Below are 22,832 nucleotides of genomic sequence, written 5' to 3'. Positions count from 1 at the left end.
TTCCAGATGTGTAAGCTGCCCATGCCACACGCACTAATGCAACCCCATACCATCAGAGATGCAGGCTTCTGAACTGAGCGCTGATAACAACTTGGGTCGTCCTTTTCCTCTTTAGTCCGAATGACACGGCGTCCCTGATTTCCATAAAGAACTTCAAATTTTGATTCGTCTGACCACAGAACAGTTTTCCACTTTGCCACAGTCCATTTTAAATGAGCCTTGGCCCAGAGAAGACGTCTGCGCTTCTGGATCACGTTTAGATACAGCTTCTTCTTTGAACTATAGAGTTTTAGCTGGCAACGGCGGATGGCACGGTGAATTGTGTTCACAGATAATGTTCTCTGGAAATATTCCTGAGCCCATTTTGTGATTTCCAATACAGAAGCATGCCTGTATGTGATGAGGTGCCATCGAAGGGCCCAAAGATCATGGGCACCCAGGATGGTTTTCCGACTTTGACCCTTAAGCACAGAGATTCTTCCAGATTCTCTGAATCTTTGGATGATATTATGCACTGTAGATGATGATATGTTCAAACTCTTTGCAATTTTACACTCTCGAACTCCTTTCTGATATTGCTCCACTATTTGTCGGCGCAGAATTAGGCTACATTCACATGACAACGGCAACGAGATGTTATTTAAAAAAATATCGCGTCCACATGGGCAACAATCAGTAAAATATCAGGTCCATATGGCAACGCAACGCTTGCTGAAAACGATGCAATACACATGCCACACCTCTAGGGGCGCTGTAAGACGGTCCCTTCGGAGACACCAGAACAATAGAAGAAGTAAGGACGCATGCACATAAACTATTATGCGCAAGACTTCATATTAGCCACAAAGTCAGAAAAATCTGTTCGTAAAATTACATTATAATGACCAAATACAATGAAAAGTATTTTTCCAGTCTCACCTGTGAAAGGTAATCCCATGTGATCTCGTTTGGACGGTAAACCTGTTGGTACAGTTAAACGCAGCACATGAATGAGGCATCTTTATTCTCCGCTTTGACCCATCCAATATGGCGGCGAGGATGACGTATGATTCTACGCGGAAGGCGGCGTCTTTAATGGTCCGGAATAAATTGAATGCTACACGTTGATGGATTCATTTGTTCTTCTATGCCCTTTTTGAGGAATGTATTGTAGGACTTAAACCAACATTTGAAGAGGTGAGATCGCTCCTTTTTTTTCCCTATTTTTGCTGGCGGGATTGACTCTGCCCTAAGAGCTATTCTCTCTCTCTCTCTCTCTCTCTCTCTCTCTCTCTCTCACTTTGCACCATTACACAATAAATATTCACAGTGAAAATATTTTGTAAGCGCGTTTCATGAACCAAGTTATAGGAGTTGTTGACAACTCACATCGAGTTCGTTACACTTCTACCTGGCGTGAAGCACTGACAGTCATGTGGTTGTGACGTCATCGTAAACAAATCCGTTCTACTCATCCAGACGACTTCGCAATGGCAATGTTGCCAGATCTTTCCACTCTGGAACCCGTTCTCAAAAGATTGCGTTTTGGGGCACCCAAAACGCCGGTGCCGTGTGGACGCCAGGCCGAAACGATAAACAATCGTATCGGATTCACCTGAATCCGTTGCCGTGTGGACAGGGCCTTAGAGGGATTGGTGATCCTCTTCCCATCTTTACTTCTGAGAGCCGCTGCCACTCCAAGATGCTCTTTTTACACCCAGTCATGTTAATGAGCTATTGCCAATTGACCTAATGAGTTGCAATTTGGTCCTCCAGCTGTTCCTTTTTTGTACCTTTAACTTTTCCAGCCTCTTATTGCCCCTGTCCCAACTTTTTTGAGATGTGTTGCTGTCATGAAATTTCAAATGAGCCAATATTTGGCATGAAATTTCAAAATGTCTCACTTTCGACATTTGATATGTTGTCTATGTTCTATTGTGAATACAATATCAGTTTTTGAGATTTGTAAATTATTGCATTCCGTTTTTATTTACAATTTGTACTTTGTCCCAACTTTTTTGGAATCGGGGTTGTAGTGAAAGTGACAGGAATTGTAATATTTAAAAATCTGTGATCACTTTTTATTGAGGCTAATGTTCGTGTCCTGTGGGAGTGAGCTGCAGTACAAAACCTCATATGTCAGAGTATGTGTGAATTACAGAAATCTTAGCACTGGGTTATGAATGCAAGAACCAATCTTTCAGATGAAACAAGTGTGCAAGTCAAGCAATGTTGCAGAGAGCTCAATTTTAGAGTGCAAAAAGGTGAACTTTCTGTTTTGTCCTGATTTATTTCATTTAAGATAACTAAGTTAATGATCAACCATGATTTCAGCACAGGGAAAGAATAAAATGAGGTAGAAGGGGTAGCAGTGGAGGACCGACAACCTGTGTTAGAGGGGCGGTGGAGGATTTATGATTACAAAGTGGGTAAAGCAAACCCACTGTGTTGCCAAATACTTCATGTTGTCTTGTAAAAATATTAATCCCCCTTGGTGTTTGTCCTGTTTTGTCGCATTACAAGCTGGAATTAAAATGGACTTTTGGAGGGTTAGCACCATTTGATTTACACAACAAGCCTACAACTTTAAAGTTGCACATTGTTTTTATTGTGACACAAACAATAATTAAGATGAAGACAGAAATCTGGAGTGTGTATAGGTATTCACCCCCTTTCGTACGAAACCCCTAAATAAGAGCTGCTCCAACCAATTCACTTCATAATATAAGTCAGAATCACTTTTTAATCCCCGGAGAGAAATTCAAATTTGCTACCAAGCTCCTGAATCAGAGAAGTAGTAAACATGTCTAAAAATAGAAGATAAAATCATCTGAAAAAAGAATAAATAAAATTAATTTAAATAAGTTCAATAACTTAAGTAAAAGCAAAATGAAGTGATTTTATATACAATGATTCCTATGTACATGTGGGTGGTAAAAGAGAGCAACTGGACTTGCTTGAAGATTCTTGAAGACGTTTCACCTCTCATCCGAAAGGCTTCTTCAGTTCTGTCTGACTAGTAGGGAGTATCAGGTATTTATCCTCTCATGGATAAAAAGCTCATCTAAGGTGTCGTTGAGTCATCCTGTTGGTGTGGGTCAATGGGGGCTGGATGTGAACGGCCTCGAGAGTCATTAGGGTGATCAATGGATTGCCCGTTAAGGTGATCAATGGAATGCTGATTCTCTCTGTCCTCTTGTGAGTCACTGAAAACAGCTGGGTTTTGGTGTGCATTCAGTTGTCTGGGAAGTGTGCCAAGAACTGCATTGTAGGTGGCTGATAAATGATGTCTTAGACCGCCACCTCTGTTCAGTGATGGCCATTCCAGGTTGACAAAAATGGCTTCTTTAACTCCTCGCTCATACCAACGATCCTCTCTGGATAAAATGCGTATGTTGCAATCCTGAAATGAGTGTCCTTTGTTGTTAAGATGAAGGTAGACAGCAGAGTCCTGGCCTGAGGAACTGGCTCTCCTGTGTTGAGCCATACGCCTGTGGAGCGGTTGTTTAGTTTTCCCGATATACGAGTCCGTGCATACCTCACTGCACTGAATTGCATACACTACGTTGTCCTGTTTGTGTCTGGGTATTCTGTCCTTAGGGTGGCCCAGTTTCTGCTTCAGGGTGTTACTGGGTCTGAAATGTACCGGAATATTGTGTTTGTAGAAGATCCTCTTGAGTTTCTCAGATAGACCAGAAATGTAGGGAATGACAATGTTCTTGCATTTGTTCCTGTTATCCTCCTTGTCCATTATGTTCCTTTTTCTACTCTTGAAGAAAGACCAGTTGGGATACCTGCAGTTCTGAAGTGCTTTCTTGATGTGATTCTGCTCCCTCTCTTTTCCCTCTACCGTTGTAGGGATGTTCTGAGCCCTGTGTTGCAAGGTCCTAATGACCCCCAATTTGTGTTCCAGTGGGTGGTGAGAGTCGAAGAGCAGGTACTGGTCTGTGTGTGGGGGTTTCCGGTAAACCTCGATGCTAAGGCTTCTGTCTTGTCTAATGTGTACATCACAATCCAAGAAGGCTAGATTATTCACACTGATGTCCTCCTGAGTGAAATTGATGTTGATATCCACTGCATTGATGTGCTTAGAGAAGGCTTCCACTTCATGGGTTTTGATTTTAACCCAGGTGTCATCCACATATCTGAACCAGTGGCTGGGAGCAACTCCTGAAAAAGTGGTCAAAGCTTTATGTTCCACTTCCTCCATGTAAAGATTGGCCACAATAGGGGACACCGGTGAGCCCATGGCGCATCCATGCTTCTGTCTGTAGAAACTTTCATTAAACTGAAAATAAGTGGTAGTCAGGCAGAGGTCAAGCAGGGTGCAAATCTGGTCCGTGGTAAGGTTTGTTCTATCCAGTAAGGTGTTGTCTTGAAGGAGTCGTTGTCTAACAGATTCAACTGCTTCTGTGGTGGGAATGCAGGTGAAAAGAGAAGTGACATCGTAAGAAACCATGGTTTCATCTAAGTCTAGTTTGAGGTCTGCAACTTTAGTAGCAAAATCTTGGGAGTTTTTGACGTGATGGAGCGTATTCCCAACAAGAGGAGCCAGGATAGTGGCTAGGTGTTTGGCAATGTTATAGGTGACCGAGTTTATACTGCTGATGATAGGTCTGAGTGGAGCTCCTTCCTTGTGAATCTTGGGGAGTCCATATATGAGAGGAACGGCTTCCCCAGGGTACAATCTGTAGTACAGAGATCGGTTGATGGCTTGGTCCTTTTCTAGTTGTTGCAGGCAGCTAACAACTTTCTTTTTGTAACAACTGGTGGGGTCGTGCCTTAAGGTTTCATAGGTGGTTGTGTCGCTGAGGAGACTGGTCATCTTTGAGTGGTAGTCTGCTGTGTTTAGCACCACTGTGCATCTCCCTTTGTCAGCAGGAAGGATGGTGATGTCCCGGTCTCTTTGAAGCAATGTAAGAGCCCTCCTTTCTTGGCTAGTGAGGTTGGAGGGGGGTGCTTATTTCCAGTTTAATGAAAGTTTCTACAGACAGAAGCATGGATGCGCCATGGGCTCACCGGTGTCCCCTATTGTGGCCAATCTTTACATGGAGGAAGTGGAACATAAAGCTTTGACCACTTTTTCAGGAGTTGCTCCCAGCCACTGGTTCAGATATGTGGATGACACCTGGGTTAAAATCAAAACCCATGAAGTGGAAGCCTTCTCTAAGCACATCAATGCAGTGGATATCAACATCAATTTCGGTCGGCATGACAACGAATCATGACAACAGCATGAATCTTTTCTTTTTGTGGCATTGTTTGCACTGTTAAAATTTAGCTCACTTACTGTATCACCAAATACATCTGTACAGCTGTTGCATAGCTGTGAATTGTGTACATAAACAAGTCATTGTATTTTTGTGTGTGTGTGTGTGTGTGTGTGTGTATATATATATATATATATATGTATATATATATATATATATATATATAATGTCCAACATCTGAAGAATGTCAATAAAAACAAATCAATTGAACTTTTTGTGTGTTTATTAAGACATAAGTTAAATTGTAAGCAAAAAAAAAATTTTTTTGTAAGCAAAAAATGGACTTTAGAAAAATATACAATTGTGCAAAAATAAGTTGTCTTACAAAACAGTGGTCTGCGCCGGACAGTTTGTAGCCATACAGTCTGTTAGAGCAAGCCTAACAGCTTGAACACCAGTGAACTGCCAGTGTTGCCAGATTGGGAGGTTTTAAGTGCATTTTGGCGGATTTGAACATGTTTTGGGCTGGAAAACGTCAGCAGTATCTGGCAACACTATAGCTCTTCTTCATGACGACAACCGGAAGTGTACCAACACGATGGGGCATGTAGCGCCACCTGTGGCTCGGGTGCACAATGCACCTTACACAATAGCTTGATTTCACAGTTGCATGTAGGATTGGATTTCTCTGGCACCCCTGCTGGGACCCTTTGCTCGATTACCGACAGTAGCTCGATTTGGATGTGCATGTAAACGTACTGAGTGACTCACAAGAGGACAGAGAGAATCAGCATTCCATTGATCACTTGTTAACGGGCAATCCATTGATCACCCTAACGACTCTCGAGGCTGTTCACATCCAGCCTCCATTGACTCACACCAACAGGATGACTCAGCGACACCTTAGATGAGCTTTTCATCCATGAGAGGATAAATACCTGATACTCCCTACTAGTCAGACAGAACTGAAGAAGCCTTTCGGATGAGAGGTGAAACGTCTTCAAGAATCTTCAAGCAAGTCCAGTTGCTCTCTTTTACCACCCACAGTTACTATGACCTGGATGACTGAGAATCTTCACAGACATGTCTTCCTATGTACATATATTGCACCTGAGTTAAGGATACAGTATACATGGTAAGACAGTGTACCACAGTTATACAGTGGCATTGTACAGCTTGACTGTAACAGGTAGGGATGATTTCCTGTGTCTCTCAGTTGTGCAGCGTGGAAGAATCAGCCGTTTACTGAACGTGCTCCTGTGGCTGATCAGCTCCTCATGTAGAAGGTGGGAAGGACAATCTAAGATTGTTTTTATTTTGGACAAGTCACATAATTAGTTGATTAAGATCCACCTGTGTGCAATCAAAGTGTCACATGATGTCTGTATAAATCAACCTGTTCTGGAAGGACCCTGACTCTGCAACACTACTAAGCAAGCAACATGAAAACCAAGGAGCCTCCAAACAGGTCAGAGACAAAGTTGTGGAGAAGTATACTGTACATCAGGGTTGGGTTATAAAAAATATCCCCAACTTTGAATATCCCAGGGAGCACCATTAAATCCATTATAGCAAAATGGAAAGAATATGGCACCACTCCAAACCTGGCAAGAGAAAACCCCACCCACCAAAACTCACAGACCGGGCAAGGAGGGCATTAATCAGAGATGCAACAAAGACACCAAAGATAACACTGAAGGAGCTGCAAAGATCCACAGTGGAGATGGGAGTATCTGTCCATAAGACAACTTTAAAGTGCATGTAATGCCTTTTTGTAATGCTTTAAAATGAATATACATCATGAGTAACAACCAAAATTCATTAATAAAGCAGGGGGGAAAATACCAATTACTTGTTATTTTATTATTAAGCACAAAACTATCGATAAATTGTGGCTTCCGGATCCCGGAAGAAGGCAGCCTTGCCTCAGGACAAATCTCGCACGACATCACACGTGAAACCCTGATTATCTGGGTCATTTCCATTCATCTGACTCTGTGCTTGTTTCCTCACCGAGATTGGATATTGTTGTAGGAATCTTACAAAAATACCAATGGGGAAGCACTGCGTTGTGTTTGGATGTTCAAATTCCTATACAACAGGAAATTCAGTTCACCAATTTCCAATAAAAAGCACAAATCTAAAGCAACAGTGGGTGAGGTTTGTGCAAATGAAACAGACAGATTGCCTACTAATAATAAATCTGTTTCATCAAGTGTTCATCACCACCAGAATGACCACATGGGAATTATTGGAGCAAAAAGAAACCTATTTATTTAATAAATGACATTTGATCTGACATTTGGACAGTTAATCGATTCCCCTAGCTCTCACACACACACACACGATTATGAGCAACATTTACATGCTTGTGACATCCGATCATATCATATCTGATGCACTTTAACAGGAAGAAAAATGCACACACAATCATTATTAATTATTAACTGAAACGTGTTAAATGCTCTCAGACTGCAATACTGCAAGACTATTTGTTTTTAGTTTTGTTCGGGAAAACATGATGAAAGGTAACTGCCATGTTCTGCACATCTCTCTCTCTATCTATCTCTCCATCTCGCGCGTGCTACAGAGGAAGACTGTTGTGAACTGAGTGAATTGGCAGTTTCTCATCTTGGGGACTCGAAAAGATAACCATTCACTCCGGAATATCCTTGATAATCATCTGCCCCTTCATCCGACATATGAATCCCAAATCACTATCAGAATTCTCTCCAAAATGTGATTCCATATCGAAACTGGTCCAACCACTGCTGCGCACGTGAACGAAACTGATACCTGGATTGTTACACATGTGACGTCACACACTCCTTCAGGATCTTCTGGTTCAGTCTCGGCAAATTCCGTGAAAATCGGTTGATCTTATTGATTTTCCATCAATTTATGGCCTTTTGGATCAGCTATGGTTCGAAAACACATGGGTCAATCAACATAACGATTGTTGCTTTGTACAAGGAAAAAAGTGGGGTTTAGAGGCATTACATACACTACAGATGAGACTAAAATTGATCCTTTTGGCCATCATGGGAAACACCATGTGTGATGCAAACCCAAAACCCTGAGAACACCATTGCTATAGTGAAGCATGGTGGTGGCAGCATCATGCTGTGGGGATGGTTTTCATCTGCAGGGACAGGAAAGATGGTAAAGATTGAAGGAAGGATGGATGGCACTAAATACAGGGCAATTCTGGAGGAAAACTTGTTTGAGTCACCCAGAGGTTTGAGATTGGGATGAAGGTTCACGTTCCGGCAGTACAATGACCCTACATACTGCTGAAGCTACACTGGAGTGGTTTAAAGAGAAACATTCAAATGTCTTGGAATGGCCTAGTCAAAGCCCAGACCTCAATCCAATTGAGAATCTGTGGCAGGAGTTGGAGCAGTTTTGCCTTGAGGAATGGGTAAAAATCCCAGTGGCTAGATGTGCTAAACTAATAGAGGCATACCGCAAGAGACTTGCAGCTGTAATTGCAGCAAAAGGTGGCTCTACAAAGTATTGACTTTGGGGGTGAATCCCTATGCACACTCCAGATTTCTGTTTTTTTTGTGTGTTATTGTTTGTGTCACAATAAAACAACAAATTTCACCTTTAAAAGTTGTAGGCATGTTGTGTAAATTAAATGGTGCTAATCCCCCCAAAATGCATTTTAATTCCAGCTTGTAATGCAAGATAAAAGGACAAACACAAAGGGGGATGAATACTTTTGCAAGACACTGTACATATTGAGGAATAGTGAAGAACAGAATGCCATGATTTACTGCAAGGTGTCTTATACTTGGCCTATGATTTAATATTCATTAGGATTAAGCCTAGGATTTGGAGTGAATTGAGACTCAAAACTCACTGTTTAAATTGCATTACTGGCTTTTCAGGTCTGAGGGATTCATCTTGGGAGAGCCAACTAGTGTACAAAAAGTAATTCAAAGTGAAAGCTACCATACAAATGAAAGCTTCTTCTAAAACTCAATCCTTGACTTGCAAGTGACGTCAAAGCAAAATAGAAACCCGGATGTCGGCTATGTTGGTGGAGATACAAATACGGGGTCAAGTGACATTCCAAACAAAACATTCACGCGTGCGCAACTCTGTTTTTCCATTGCTTTAAGTGCTCTTTTAGCTATGCCATATCTTTGTGCAGTACATGGTTGTGGTCACAACAGTACTCGTGACCATGGCACGTTCCGATTTTTTTAGAATTCCGTCTGTGATTCGGAAAGAGGGCAAGGAAACTCTGAGGCTTAGTACGGAGAGGAGACGAGCATGGCTGAACAACATCGGCAAGGCTGATCTAATAAAGGCTAAAACCAAAACAGCTCGTGTTTGCAGTAATCATTTTATCTTTCAAAAGCTTTCTCAATAATATCATGGAAGAATTTTATTTCGTGTTGCTAAAATTTTGCTATAAAATGAGTATTCTCTTGTTGTGGTTCACTCGGTCGTTGTTATAATTTTAACACATGTATTACCATTTTGCTTCTATTTTGCTACCATTATATGATAGAAACAATCCAGACTGGGCATAACTCAGAAAATGGGCTATGTTTAGTCCAAGGTCAGACTTGATTCTTTGGCAGCCACACCAGATAGAACTTATCTGGGTACTCGATGGTCGATAGAAGCCAGTTTTAGACCAGTTTAACTCAAGATTTGAATTAGCAGGGTTATAGGTCAAGGCAAAGTGTGCTCTTAGGTATCTCAGTGTATTGAGAGCTCCTGTTTACTCCCTCCTTACTTAGAAGCCTTATATTGTTATGGCTTTTATTATTTTTCATATCCTTGATATAATTACCATAACTTAGTAGAGTAGCATTAGTATTATTTTTATGGCTATTGCCATTATTATTGCTGCAGTTACTGAAATGAATGAGAGAGAGATTTGCACAGTTCATTTATATGAATATTGGCACACCTTATCTGACTTTATTAATGTCTTTTATGTGGCTTACATTTCATTTATATACATAATATTTATGGCAACACTGCACATTCTACATTCCATATAACACATATATTTAGACACTATTTAGTAGACACTGCACACTTGACTTGTTTCACACATACAGTATATTGTAATCTTAAGACAGTTTAATTTTGTCATTTTTATGCTATGGCAACAAGATCAACTGTGAGCTCCTGCTCACTTATGTATCCCCCCGCTCTCGCTTATAGCAGAATGCAAGCAATCGAAGGAATAGGACACTTATTATGAATGTTGACTTCAACAAATAATTAACCCTGAAACAAGTAAATAAAGAGCAGTGTTCTCCCCGGGGATTTCAAATAGCATCCTGGTAAACTGTAATTTTGAAATAGTATTTTGCTTCTTGAAATAGCGTCAAAATCCACCCTATGTGTTTCGTAAATACATTCAGTCGGTAAACAGGAAGTTGATGTGCGACAGTCCTGAAAACGGTAGACACGGTATAGAACCCCAAGCTGAAGCTCAGTACCAAATATCAAACAGTTGTGATTTGTAGTTGCTGAGAAAAGTGTTATGAAATTTTTGTAAAGCCACGCTATGTTTCGTAAATACATTCAGTCGGTAAACAGGAAGTTGATGTGTGACAGACCTGAAAACGGTACACATGGTAAAGAACCCCAAGCTGAAGTTTGATACCAAATGGTTAGGATTTGCGATTGCTGAGAAAAAGGGTGTTTCGGACAGACAGAGATACGGATGGACAGAGGTAAACCAGTATACCCCCCTGTGGTATAGTGCAATACACTAACCGTCCAGGTGGCGCTGTACTACTCCATTGTAATGAGTAACCTTGAACTTGGAGAAGAAGAATATGCATGAGGAAGTTTAGTAAAGATGTTATGAATCGTACTGCCCGTGTCTGTCCTACTATCTACTTCCATCCATCTACATACACAACATATTGGCGACGAGGATGGCTTTTATCGGAATCTCACAACCCCCTGCTTTGCTGGAAACCCCGGGTGAGCCTACAATGTTGTATACAACCTGGATTCAGATGTTTGAGAATTACCTGCTAGCGTTGACTGCTAATGACATGCCGGACAAACGTAAGCGCGCGCTACTGCTTCACTGTCTAGGCACAGAAGGCCAGCGCATTTTCCTTTCCCTCCCTGACACTGGCACTTACAAGTCCGCCTGTGACTCCCTTAAAAAGTTTTTTGTGCCGAAGGTGAATGTCGTGGCTGAGAGGAGTAAGTTCCGTCAACGTGCACAGAGACCGGGCGAAACGACTGTGCAGTACATTGCCGCGCTGAGGGACTTGGTAGCTAACTGTGACTTTGGCACGTTTGCTGACGATATGATAAGGGATCAGTTCATTGAGAAGACGTCCTCTACACGGATCAGAGAACGCTTGCTGTTGGAAACGGACTTAAAACTTGAAAACGCCATCGCAATGGCTACACAAATTGAATCCGCCATGGCCGAAGCGAAGGCTATCGCTCCTGTGCACGACGCTACGGTGAGACTCGTGCAGCCGAGAGGGGGCGGCGGTGCATACAACAAGCGTCGGAGCAGAGGCAAGCCGCACTCCACAGCCCAACACGCGCCTACACAGCGCACTTCTCAGCACAAAACGTGCTACCGTTGTGGATCCAACTCACATCTAGCAAACGACCCCAAATGTACTGCCAAAAATGCAAAATGCAACCAATGTGGGAAAATGGGACATTTTAGTAAAGTGTGCCGCAGCACAGCCCCCACTCAATCACACTAACCGTCCAGGTGGCGCTGTACTACTCCATTGTAATGAGTAACCTTGAACTTGGAGAAGAAGAATATGCATGAGAAAGTTTAGTAAAGATGTTATGAATCGTACTGCCCGTGTCTGTCCTACTATCTACTTCCATCCATCTACATACACAACACCCCCCCCCCTTTTGCAGTGGGGGTATAATAATAATAATAATGATAATAATAATAATAATGCCATTGTATGTCATGACGCCAGCAACACAAGTTTACCAGAGGAAGAAGGTGGGGTAAGTAAGAAATTAAAAGGCCACAAAATGTCTTCAGCTCCTTAGTGATGTAATTTCTTCCTCCATTTTATAGGACAAGAAGATGGGGAATTTAGAATAGAGGATTTCTTAATTGCATATTCCTAGATTTCATATTCTGGATTTCCTGAAGAGGGTAAAAGTATAGTCCTATGTGATGCACTGACATCTATTTGTCAGAGGGTTACGACAATCAAGTTATTATTCCACAAACAATAAACACAAAACAGATTTTGGATGTCTTTCATTGTAGATTGTTAAAATTAAACACCCATTTGTTATTAATGAGTGATGAAGAAAGGTTGCACTTACCAGGTTTTGCTCGCAAAGCCAGTAAAATTGCTGAAATTTCTGTGACATGAGGAGTTGTGCACTTCCAACAGCACTCCGGATCTTTCCTAAAACTGAGGCACAGTGACATGATAGAGTGACAAAGGCCACTGTTATTCTTTATCATATCCTTCCCAAAATACATTACTGAATTTTAAATCTTGAGTTTAAACAGCACTATAAAATACTATGAATTTAGCAGAGAGATTCTAGAATATACAGTGTCTTGCAAAAGTATTCATCCCCCTTAGTGTTTGTCCTGTTTTACGCATTACAAGCTGGAATTAAAATAGATTTTTTGGGAGATAGCACCATTTGATTTACACAACATGCCTACCATTTTAAAGGTGAAATTTTTTTTAAATTGTAACAAACAATAATTATAATGGAAAAACAGGAATCTGGAGTGTTCTTAGGTATTTACCCCGTTTTGTATGAAACTCCTAAATAAGAGTTGGTCCAACCAATTCACTTCATAAATCACATAATTAGCTGATTAAGATCCACCTGTGTGCAATCAAAGTGTCACATGATCTGTCACATGATGTCTGTTTAAATCAACCTGTTCTGGAAGGACCCTGACTCTGCAACACTAATAAGCAAGCAGCATGAAAACCAAGGAGCCTCCAAACACGTCAGAGACAAAGATGTGGAGAAGTATAGATCAGGGTTGGGTTATAAAAAATATCCCAAACTTTGAATATCCCACAGAGCACCATTAAATCCATTACAGCAAAATGGAAAGAATATGGCACCACTACAAACCTGACAAGAGAAGGCCCTGCCCACCAAAACTCACAGACCGGGCAAGGAGGGCATTAATCAGAGATGCAACAAAGACACCAAAGATAACACTGAAGGAGCTGCAAAGATCCACAGCGGAGATGGGAGTATCTGTCCATAGGACCACTTTAAGCCGTACACTCCACAGAGTGGGGCTTTATGGAAGAGTGGCCAGACAAAAGCCATTGCTTAAAGAAAAAAAAATAAGAAAGCACATTTGGAGTTTGCCCAACAGAATGTGGCAGACTCCCCAAACACATGGAAAAAGATTCTCTGGTCAAATGAGACAAAAATTGAACTTTTTGGCCATTATGGGAAATACCATGCGTGGCACAAACCCAACACTTCCCATCACCCTGAGAACACCATTCCAACAGTGAAGCATGTTGGTGGCAGCATCATGCTGTGAGGATGTTTTTCATCTGCAGGGACAGGAAAGCTGGTCAGGACTGAAGGAAAGATGTCACTAAATACAAGGCAATTCTGGAGGAAAACCTGTTTGAGCTGGCCAGAGGTTTGAAACTGGGATGAAGGTTTACATTCCAGCAGGACAATGACCCTAAACATATTGCTAAAGCTACATAGGAGTGGTTTAAAGGGAAACATTTAAATGTTTTTGAATGGCCTAATCAAAGCCCAGACCTCAATCCAATTGAGAATCTGTGGCATAACTTGAAGATTATGGTACACCAACGCAACCCATCTAACTTAAAGGAGTTGGAGCAGTTTTGCCTTGAGGAAGGAGCAAAAATCCCAGTGGCTAGATGTGCTAAGCTAATAGAGACATACCCCAAGAGACTTGCAGCTGGAACTGCAGCAAAAGGTAGCTCTCTGTAACAGGTTATAGTACTTCCGTTATAATTGCACAAGATCTCTGTGTACATTTGGTTGCACACACTGACAGTGAGTATACTGATAGTAAGCCCCTCCTCTAGCTCCCCTTGTCTGACCGGATTCCCCCTTCCTCTTTCCTGTCTTACATTTGTATGGAAGAGTTTTGCTGAGTGCTAGCTGAAACGCTGTTTGGAGGACTCACTATATTTCATGTTGTCAACAGAAAATAAACCGCAGCAAGTGAATGTTTGGGTCGTCACCTTTAATATAAAAACAAAACACAACGCAGAAGTTTCTCCCCGTTACATCTCCAAAGTATTGACTTTTTTGGGGGGTGAATACCTATGCACACTCCAGATTTCTGTTTTTTTCATCTAAATTATTGTTTGTATCACCAAAAAAAAAAAAAAATTGCACCTTTGAAATGGTAGACATGTTGTGTAAATCAAATGGTGCTAACCCCCCAAAAATCTATTTTAATTCCATCTTGTAATGCAACAAAACAGGACAAACACCAAGGGGGATGAATACTTTTGCAAGACACTGTAGTTAGTGTGTGTGTGTGTGTGTGTGTGTGTGTGTGCGCGCGCGCGCATGCGATGACTTACTCTCTTCAGAAAGCTCATGCTCCTCAGCCTCACGCTCCATCTCTTTACACCAGGCCTCCATGCGCTTGGTCTCGTTGTGCAGAAGTTGCATGTACCAGCTGCCATCAGCGCGTGCTGGTGACATCCGGCCTGTTTCTGTTTCTTCGGTTTCCTCGACCCAGGCTGTGGCGCGTGGGCTTGGTGGCCCACTTGGGGCTCTGTAATCATCTCGGTAGGTGAAGATGCCCTGTGTACGCACAGTGCGTGTGGCGCTGTATTGCGCAGGGGAGCTTGGCTCTGAGTGCCTCTGAAAGCCACCAAACTGCACTACCTTATCTTCCACTGATCGGAACAGCTCATGTTCTACATCGGCCTGCACTGCTGCTGTCACACTGTTTGAGCGCTTAAAACGTCCATAGCTGAGAGGAGACACAAAAAGCACCCTTTAAAACATTTGGGACAGTTGACAAAAATTGAACAGTGAAACTCTTTCCCTGTTACCTGAAATGCAGTCAGTCAATCAGCCATGGTATGTTTGGTGTCTTTAGTTTGCTTCTTTAGTTTTGCCAACAAATACAAGAAGCTAATAGCTACCAGTTTTGCATTATACAAGTTACACGCCTAAGTCATCAGACCTTTATTAACTATTTTGAGTTGTTTAGGTAGTTTTCAGGCTGCTAAACAAGTGTGTAATATTTCCCTGATTGGGGTTGATGCTGAAACACTGGGACAGGCAGGTTTTTACTTGAATCAGTCTTTTTAACGATGGAATGTTTCAGTGTGTGTGTGTGTATGTATGTGTATATATATCATGCACTGAGAGGCTCTGATTGAAATTATGGATTCTCTGAGGTGACTTTCATAGTACTATTTTCTTCGGGGCTGCACCCCTCACAAAATGGTACTTTACCAGTCACCTCAGAGAATCCATAATTTCAATCGGAGCCTCTCAGTGCATAGTATATGTGATTAATACAGTGGTGCTTGAAAGTTTGTGAACCCTTTAGAATTTTCTATATTTCTGCACAAATATGACCTAAAACATCATCAGATTTTCACACAAGTCCTAAAAGTAAATAAAGAGAACCCAGTTAAACAAACGAGACAAAAATATTATACTTGGTCGTTTATTTATTGAGGAAAATGATCCAATATTACATATCTGTGAGTGGCAAAAGTATGTGAACCTTTGCTTTCAGTATCTGGTGTGACCCCCTTGTGCAGCAATAACTGCAACTAAACGTTTGCGGTAACTGTTGATCAGTCCTGCACACCGGCTTGGAGGAATTTTAGCCCATTCCTCCGTACAGAACAGCTTCAACTCTGGGATGTTGGTGGGTTTCCTCACATGAACTGCTCGCTTCAGGTCCTTCCACAACATTTCGATTGGATTAAGGTCAGGACTTTGACTTGGCCATTCCAAAACATTAACTTTATTCTTCTTCAACCATTCTTTGGTAGAACAACTTGTGTGCTTAGGGTCGTTGTCTTGCTGCATGACCCACCTTCTCTTGAGATTCAGTTCATGGACAGATGTCCTGACATTTACCTTTAGAATTCGCTGGTACAACCCCGATTCCAAAAAAGTTGGGACAAAGTACAAATTGTAAATAAAAACGGAATGCAATGATGTGGAAGTTTCAAAATTCCATATTTTATTCAGAATAGAACATAGATGACATATCAAATGTTTAAACTGAGAAAATGTATCATTTAAAGAGAAAAATTAGGTGATTTTAAATTTCATGACAACAACACATCTCAAAAAAGTTGGGACAAGGCCATGTTTCCCACTGTGAGACATCCCCTTTTCTCTTTACAACAGTCTGTAAACGTCTGGGGACTGAGGAGACAAGTTGCTCAAGTTTAGGGATAGGAATGTTAACCCATTCTTGTCTAATGTAGGATTCTAGTTGCTCAACTGTCTTAGGTCTTTTTTGTCGTATCTTCCGTTTTATGATGCGCCAAATGTTTTCTATGGGTGAAAGATCTGGACTGCAGGCTGGCCAGTTCAGTACCCAGACCCTTCTTCTACGCAGCCATGATGCTGTAATTGATGCAGTATGTGGTTTGGCATTGTCATGTTGGAAAATGCGAGGTCTTCCCTGAAAGAGACGTCGTCTGGATGGGAGCATATGTTGCTCTAGAACCTCGATATACCTTTCAGCATTGATGGTGTCTTTCCAGATGTGTAAGCTGCCCATGCCACACGCACTAATGCAACCCCATACCATCAGAGATGCAGGCTTCTGAACTGAGCACTGATAACAACTTGGGTCGTCCTTCTCCTCTTTAGTCCGAATGACACAGCGTCCCTGATTTCCATAAAGAACTTCAAATTTTGATTCGTCTGACCACAGAACAGTTTTCCACTTTGCCACCGTCCATTTTAAATGAGCCTTGGCCCAGAGAAGACGTCTGCGCTTCTGGATCATGTTTAGATACGGCTTCTTCTTTGAACCATAGAGTTTTAGCTGGTAACGGCGGATGGCACAGTGAATTGTGTTCACAGATAATGTTCTCTGGAAATATTCCTGAGCCCATTTTGTGGTTTCCAATACAGAAGCATGCCTGTATGTGATGCAGTGCCGTCTAAGGGCCCGAAGATCACGGGCACCCAGTATGGTTTTCCGGCCTTGACCCTTACGCACAGAGATTCTTCCAGATTCTCTGAATCTTTTGATGATATTATGCACTGTAGATGATGATATGTTCAAACTCTTTGCAATTTTACACTGTCGAACTCCTTTCTGATATTGCTCCACTATTTGTCGGCGCAGAATTAGGGGGATTGGTGATCCTCTTCCCATCTTTACTTCTGAGAGCCGCTGCCACTCCAAGATGCTCTTTTTATACCCAGTCATGTTAATGACCTATTGCCAATTGACCTAATGAGTTGCAATTTGGTCCTCCAGCTGTTCCTTTTTTGTACCTTTAACTTTTCCAGCCTCTTATTGCCCCTGTCCCAACTTTTTTGAGATGTGTTGCTGTCCTGAAATTTCAAATGAGCCAATATTTGGCATGCAATTTCAAAATGTCTCACTTTCGACATTTGATATGTTGTCTATGTTCTATTGTGAATACAATAACAGTTTTTGAGATTTGTAAATTATTGCATTCTGTTTTTATTTACAATTTGTACTTTGTCCCAACTTTTTTGGAATTGGGGTTGTATAATTCAGAATTTATTGTTCCATCAATGATGGCAAGCCGTCCTGGCCCAGATGCAGCAAAACAGGCCCAAACCATGATACTACCACCATCATGTTTCACAGATGGGATAAGATTCTTATGCTGCAATGCAGTGTTTTCCTTTCTCCAAACATAACGCTTCTCATTTAAACCAAAAAGTTCTATTTTGGTCTCATCTGTCCACAAAACATTTTTCCAATAGCCTTCTGGCTTGTCCACGTGATCTTTAGCAAACTGTAGATGAGCAGCAATGTTCTTTTTGGAGAGCAGTGGCTTTCTCCTTGCAACCCTGCCATGCACACCATTGTTGTTCAGTGTTCTCCTGATGGTGGACTCATGAACATAAACATTAGCCAATGCGAGAGAGGCCTTCAGTTGCTTAGAAGTTACCCTGGGGTCCTTTGTGACCTCGCTGACTATTACACGCCTTGCTCTTGGAGTGATCTTTGTTGGTCGCCCACTCCTGGCGAGGCTAACAATGGTTTTGAATTTCTTCCATTTGTACACAATCTGTCTGACTGTGGATTGGTGGAGTCCAAACTCTTTACAGATGGTTTTGTAACCTTTTCCAGCCTGATGAGCATCAACAACACTTTTTCTGAGGTCCTCAGAAATCTCCTTTGTTCATGCCATGATACACTTCCACAAACATGTGTTGTGAAGATCAGACTTTGATAGATCCCTGTTCTTTAAATAAAACAGGGTGCCCACTCACACCTGATTGTGATCCCATTGATTGAAAACACCTGACTCTAATTTCACCTTCAAATTAACTGCTAATCCTAGAGGTTCACATACTTTTGCCACTCACGGATATGTAATATTGGATAATTTTCCTCAATAAATAAATGACCAAGTATAATATTTTTGTCTCATTTGTTTAACTGGGTTCTCTTTATCTCCTTTTAGGACTTGTGTGAAAATCTGATGATGTTTTAGGTCATATTTATGCAGAAATATAGAAAATTCTAAAGGGTTCACAAACTTTCAAGCACCACTGTATGTCACTCATGAGGATATCAATGAACTGTTTTGATAAATTTGGGTACTTTTTGTTTGTGAATGTGTCCATATAATAAAAGGAAAATCACATATTGGTTTGAAGATATGAAATTTATCAACTCGTGTTCAACTCACATTTTTCATACGAAATACATAACATATCTGAGTGACATTATACATGTTATTTACCAGCTGGGAGGTCCGTATCGTGAAATACTGTGACCGAGGTCTTGAAAGTACTGAGCGAGGCCCTCTGGGCCGAGGTCAGTATTTAAGGCCGAGGTCACAGTATTTCACCATACGGACCGACCTTAAGCTGGTAAATAATATATATATATTTTTCTTGACCAAATTCTAACAGAAAACGAGCATGCCCGAAAGGGAAAACCGAGCCGAGCCGCCATTTTGAATCCTCATTCACAGCTGTAATGCAAATTGCTTCCTCCTTAGTATACAAGTGCACTTCCATGGCAGGAAAAAAAAACAACATTTTGCTGCCTATGTAGTCCCCTATTTATACAAATAGGAGTCATTCAGGATTCAGCCATGTTTTTGCTTGGTGTTAGCAAATTACAGGTGTGGCAGCGGGGGCGTGGTCAAGCATCGGTCTGTGACCAGAGGGCGGAGTCAGGGAAGGTAAGTGGCAGAATCACTACACCTGACGTTAATTAATGTTTGTGTGTCTTCCCCAGTGACCGCGCCCTATTTAAGGAGAGCAAGAGCAGAGGGAGCTCTCTCCCCAACCAGATGACTGATGTGTGTGTGTGTGTCTGAGTATGTGTGAGAGTGAATATAGAAGCTGAAAAGCTAAATAAAAGTTTTGTGAACTCAGTTCTGGCCTGCCGTCCTTCTGTACTCCACCCACCTACACGAACTGTCACAGTGGTGCTGAAACCCGGGACGAGCACAGAAGAGAACAGCCCCATGGAGTCTTTCCCCTTCGCAGACCTGATCCACGCCCTCACCACGGCCCAACAGAGCCAGCACCAGGCGCTGCTCGCCCTCTGAAAGGAGCAAGAACAACGGTTCGAGGCCCTGGTGCTGGCGCAACAGGAAGATCGTCGGGTGTTCTGGCACCTCCTTGCGTCAGCGGGGTCCACCATCTCCACCGCCGCAGGCCCTTCCCCCCTCACCCTCACGAAGATGAGCCCACAGGATGACCCCGAGGCCTTCCTCACGCTCTTTGAGCAGGTAGCAGAGACCTTGGGGTGGCCGGTGGAACAGCGCACGGCGCACCTCATCCCCCTGCTAATGGAAGAGGCACAGCTGGCCGCGCTACAGCTCCCCGCTGACCGCTGGCTGGCCTACGCGAACCTTCGCCGGGCCGTCCTCCAGCGGGTGGGGCGCACCCCCGCGCAACAACATCAGCGCTTCCGCACTTTGCACTTGGAGGAAGTCGGCTGGCCATTCGCTTTTGGCCAGCAACTCCAGGACGCCTGCTGGCAGTGGTTGAGGGCTGACAACCGCGAAGCCGAGGGACTCATCGACCAGGTGGTACTGGAGCAGTTCATCATGTGTTTACCAGCAGGAACCGCAGAGTGGGTCCAGTGCCACCGCCCGGCGTCGCTGGATCAGGCAATCGAGCTGGCGGAGGACCATTTGGCGGCTGTCCCGATGGCAGGACAGCAGATGACCTCTTCTCTTCTCTCCTCTCTCTCTCCCCCCCCTCCTCCTGTGTCTCCTCCTCGCCCCATTCCCCCACCGCGGAGGCGGGGGCCAGCACCACCCCAGCCGGCCCGCCGCACCCGCGGTGCCCTCCCGTTTCTCCCTTCTGTGTCTGTCTCTCCCCCCCCTCAGGTGAGTGAGCCCCAGAGCACTAGTGCAGAGAGGAAGCCCAGGCCGGTTTGCTGGTGCTGCGGGGAGCCGGGCCACCTCCAGCAGCAGTGCTCGGTAATGGAGGTTGGCGCGGTGGTTCGGATCCCCGACGCGCCAGGAGCCACCCTCGATCGGGCCAGAGCGTATCGCATACCGGTGAGTATCCAAGGGGATACATATCAGGCGTTGGGGGATTCTGGCTGTAATCAGACCTCAATCCACCAAAGCCTGGTGCAAGATGAGGCATTGGGGGGAGCACAATTGGTGAAGGTGTTGTGTGTGCACGGGGATGTTCACAACTACCCTCTAGTGTCGGTCCACATTCTTTTTGAGGGGAAAAATTTATAGTGAAGGCGGCAGTTAATCCTCGCCTTACCCACTCGATAATTTTGGGGACTGATTGGCCGTGATTTCAGGATTTAATGACACACTTGGTGAAGAGTGGGTCTTGCCATAGTTTAACGGGGGAGGTCCCGGTGTCGCGTTGGCAGGAGCAGCTGTCACAGAGCCATCTACGTCATCTCCGCGTCAGAGTGAGGAGCCACCGGCTCCTCCTCTCTCTGTTGGGGACTCCCTCGCGAATTTTCCATTAGAGCAGTCGCGAGACGAGACTCTGCAGCATGCGTTTGACCAAGTGAGAGTAATCGATGGTCAAACGCTCCAGCCAAACGCCACCCCGTCCTTCCCCTACTTCGCAATTATGAAGGATAGATTATACCGAGTGACGCAGGACACTCAAACTAAAGAGCGAGTCACACAGCTTTTGATTCCGAAGAGCCGCCGGGAGTTGGTATTCCAGGCGGCTCACTTTAATCCCATGGCTGGACACTTAGGGCAGGATAAAACACTAGCCCGAATAATGGCCCGGTTCTATTGGCCAGGGATTCGCGGCGATGTCCGTAGGTGGTGTACGGCGTGCCGCGAATGCCAGTAAGTAAATCCAGCGGCCATTCCAAAAGCGCCTTTGCGCCCTCTGCCGTTAATCGAGACCCCTTTCGAAAGAATTGGGATGGATCTCGTCGGGCCATTAGATCGATCAACACGAGGGTACCGCTTAATATTAGTTCTGGTGGACTATGCAACACGACACCTGGAAGCAGTGCCTCTTCGCAATATCTCAGCATGCAGTATTGCAGAGGCACTCTTCCACGTTGGAATCCCGAAAGAGATTCTGACTGACCAAGGCATCTCATTTATGTCACGTACACTGAACGAACTGTATGGGTTGTTGGGTATTAAGCCGATCCGCACCAGCATGTATCACCCACAAACGGACGGTTTAGTTGAACGGTTCAATCGCACCCTCAAGAATATAATTAAAAAATTTGTAAGTGAGGATGCACGTAATTGGGATAAATGGCTCAAACCCTTGCTATTTGCAGTGCGAGAGGTCCCACAAGCCTCCACAGGGTTCTCCCCGTTTGAATTGTTATACGGGCGTAAGCTGCGTGGCATTCTAGATGTGCTGTGGGAAAATTGGGAGGAGGGACCTTCACCAAGTAAAAATGAAATCCAATACGTTATTGACCTCCGCGCAAAACTCCACACACTCATGCACCTAACTCAGGAGAATTTGTGGCAGGCCCAAGAACGACAAACCCGCCTGTATGACAAGGGTACGTGCCTTAGGGAGTTCGCACCGGGAGATAAAGTACTCATATTGTTGCCCACATCGAGCTCCAAATTGGTCGCCAAGTGGCAAGGACCCTTTGAGGTCACACTGCGAGTCGGAGATGTTGACTATGAGGTAAGGTGAACGGATGGGGTGGGGCGCTACAGGTTTACCACCTCAACCTGCTCAAACTCTGGAACGAGGAGGTCCCCGTGGCGTTGGTGTCGGTGGTTCTGGAGAAGGCGGAGCTGGGGCCAGAGGTTCAAAAGGGAACATTGGCATCACGTACCTCTCCGGTCCCCTGTGGAGACCACCTCTCCCCAACCCAACTCGCGGAGGTTGCCCAGTTGCAGACCGAGTTTTCGGACATGTTCTCGCCCTTGCCCGGCCGCACCAACCTCATAGAGCACCACATTGAGACGCCCCCGGGGGTGGTAGTGCATAGCCACCCTTACAGGTTACCCGAGCACAAGAAAAAAGTGGTTC

The 22,832-nt window shown here is 43.6% G+C and overlaps 1 protein-coding gene across 1 annotated transcript in view; it reads right to left on the bottom strand.

The window, feature by feature from the left end:
* The window catches only part of dlgap2b (discs, large (Drosophila) homolog-associated protein 2b), a 194,083-nt gene that overhangs the window by 12,053 nt on the left and 159,198 nt on the right, over window positions 1–22,832 (bottom strand). Inside the window, exons 7-8 of the mRNA XM_060917902.1 lie at window positions 14,747–15,144; window positions 12,504–12,595 (exon numbers count right to left, since the gene is read on the bottom strand). Of these exons, the coding sequence (XP_060773885.1) occupies window positions 12,504–12,595; window positions 14,747–15,144 (490 nt within the window). The remainder of the gene's footprint in view (window positions 1–12,503; window positions 12,596–14,746; window positions 15,145–22,832) is intronic.

The sequence above is a fragment of the Neoarius graeffei genome, chromosome 3 (genome assembly GCF_027579695.1).
Source record: "Neoarius graeffei isolate fNeoGra1 chromosome 3, fNeoGra1.pri, whole genome shotgun sequence".
Classification (NCBI taxonomy): Eukaryota; Metazoa; Chordata; class Actinopteri; order Siluriformes; family Ariidae; genus Neoarius; species Neoarius graeffei.
This window is presented reverse-complemented; position numbering and strand designations above follow the sequence as displayed.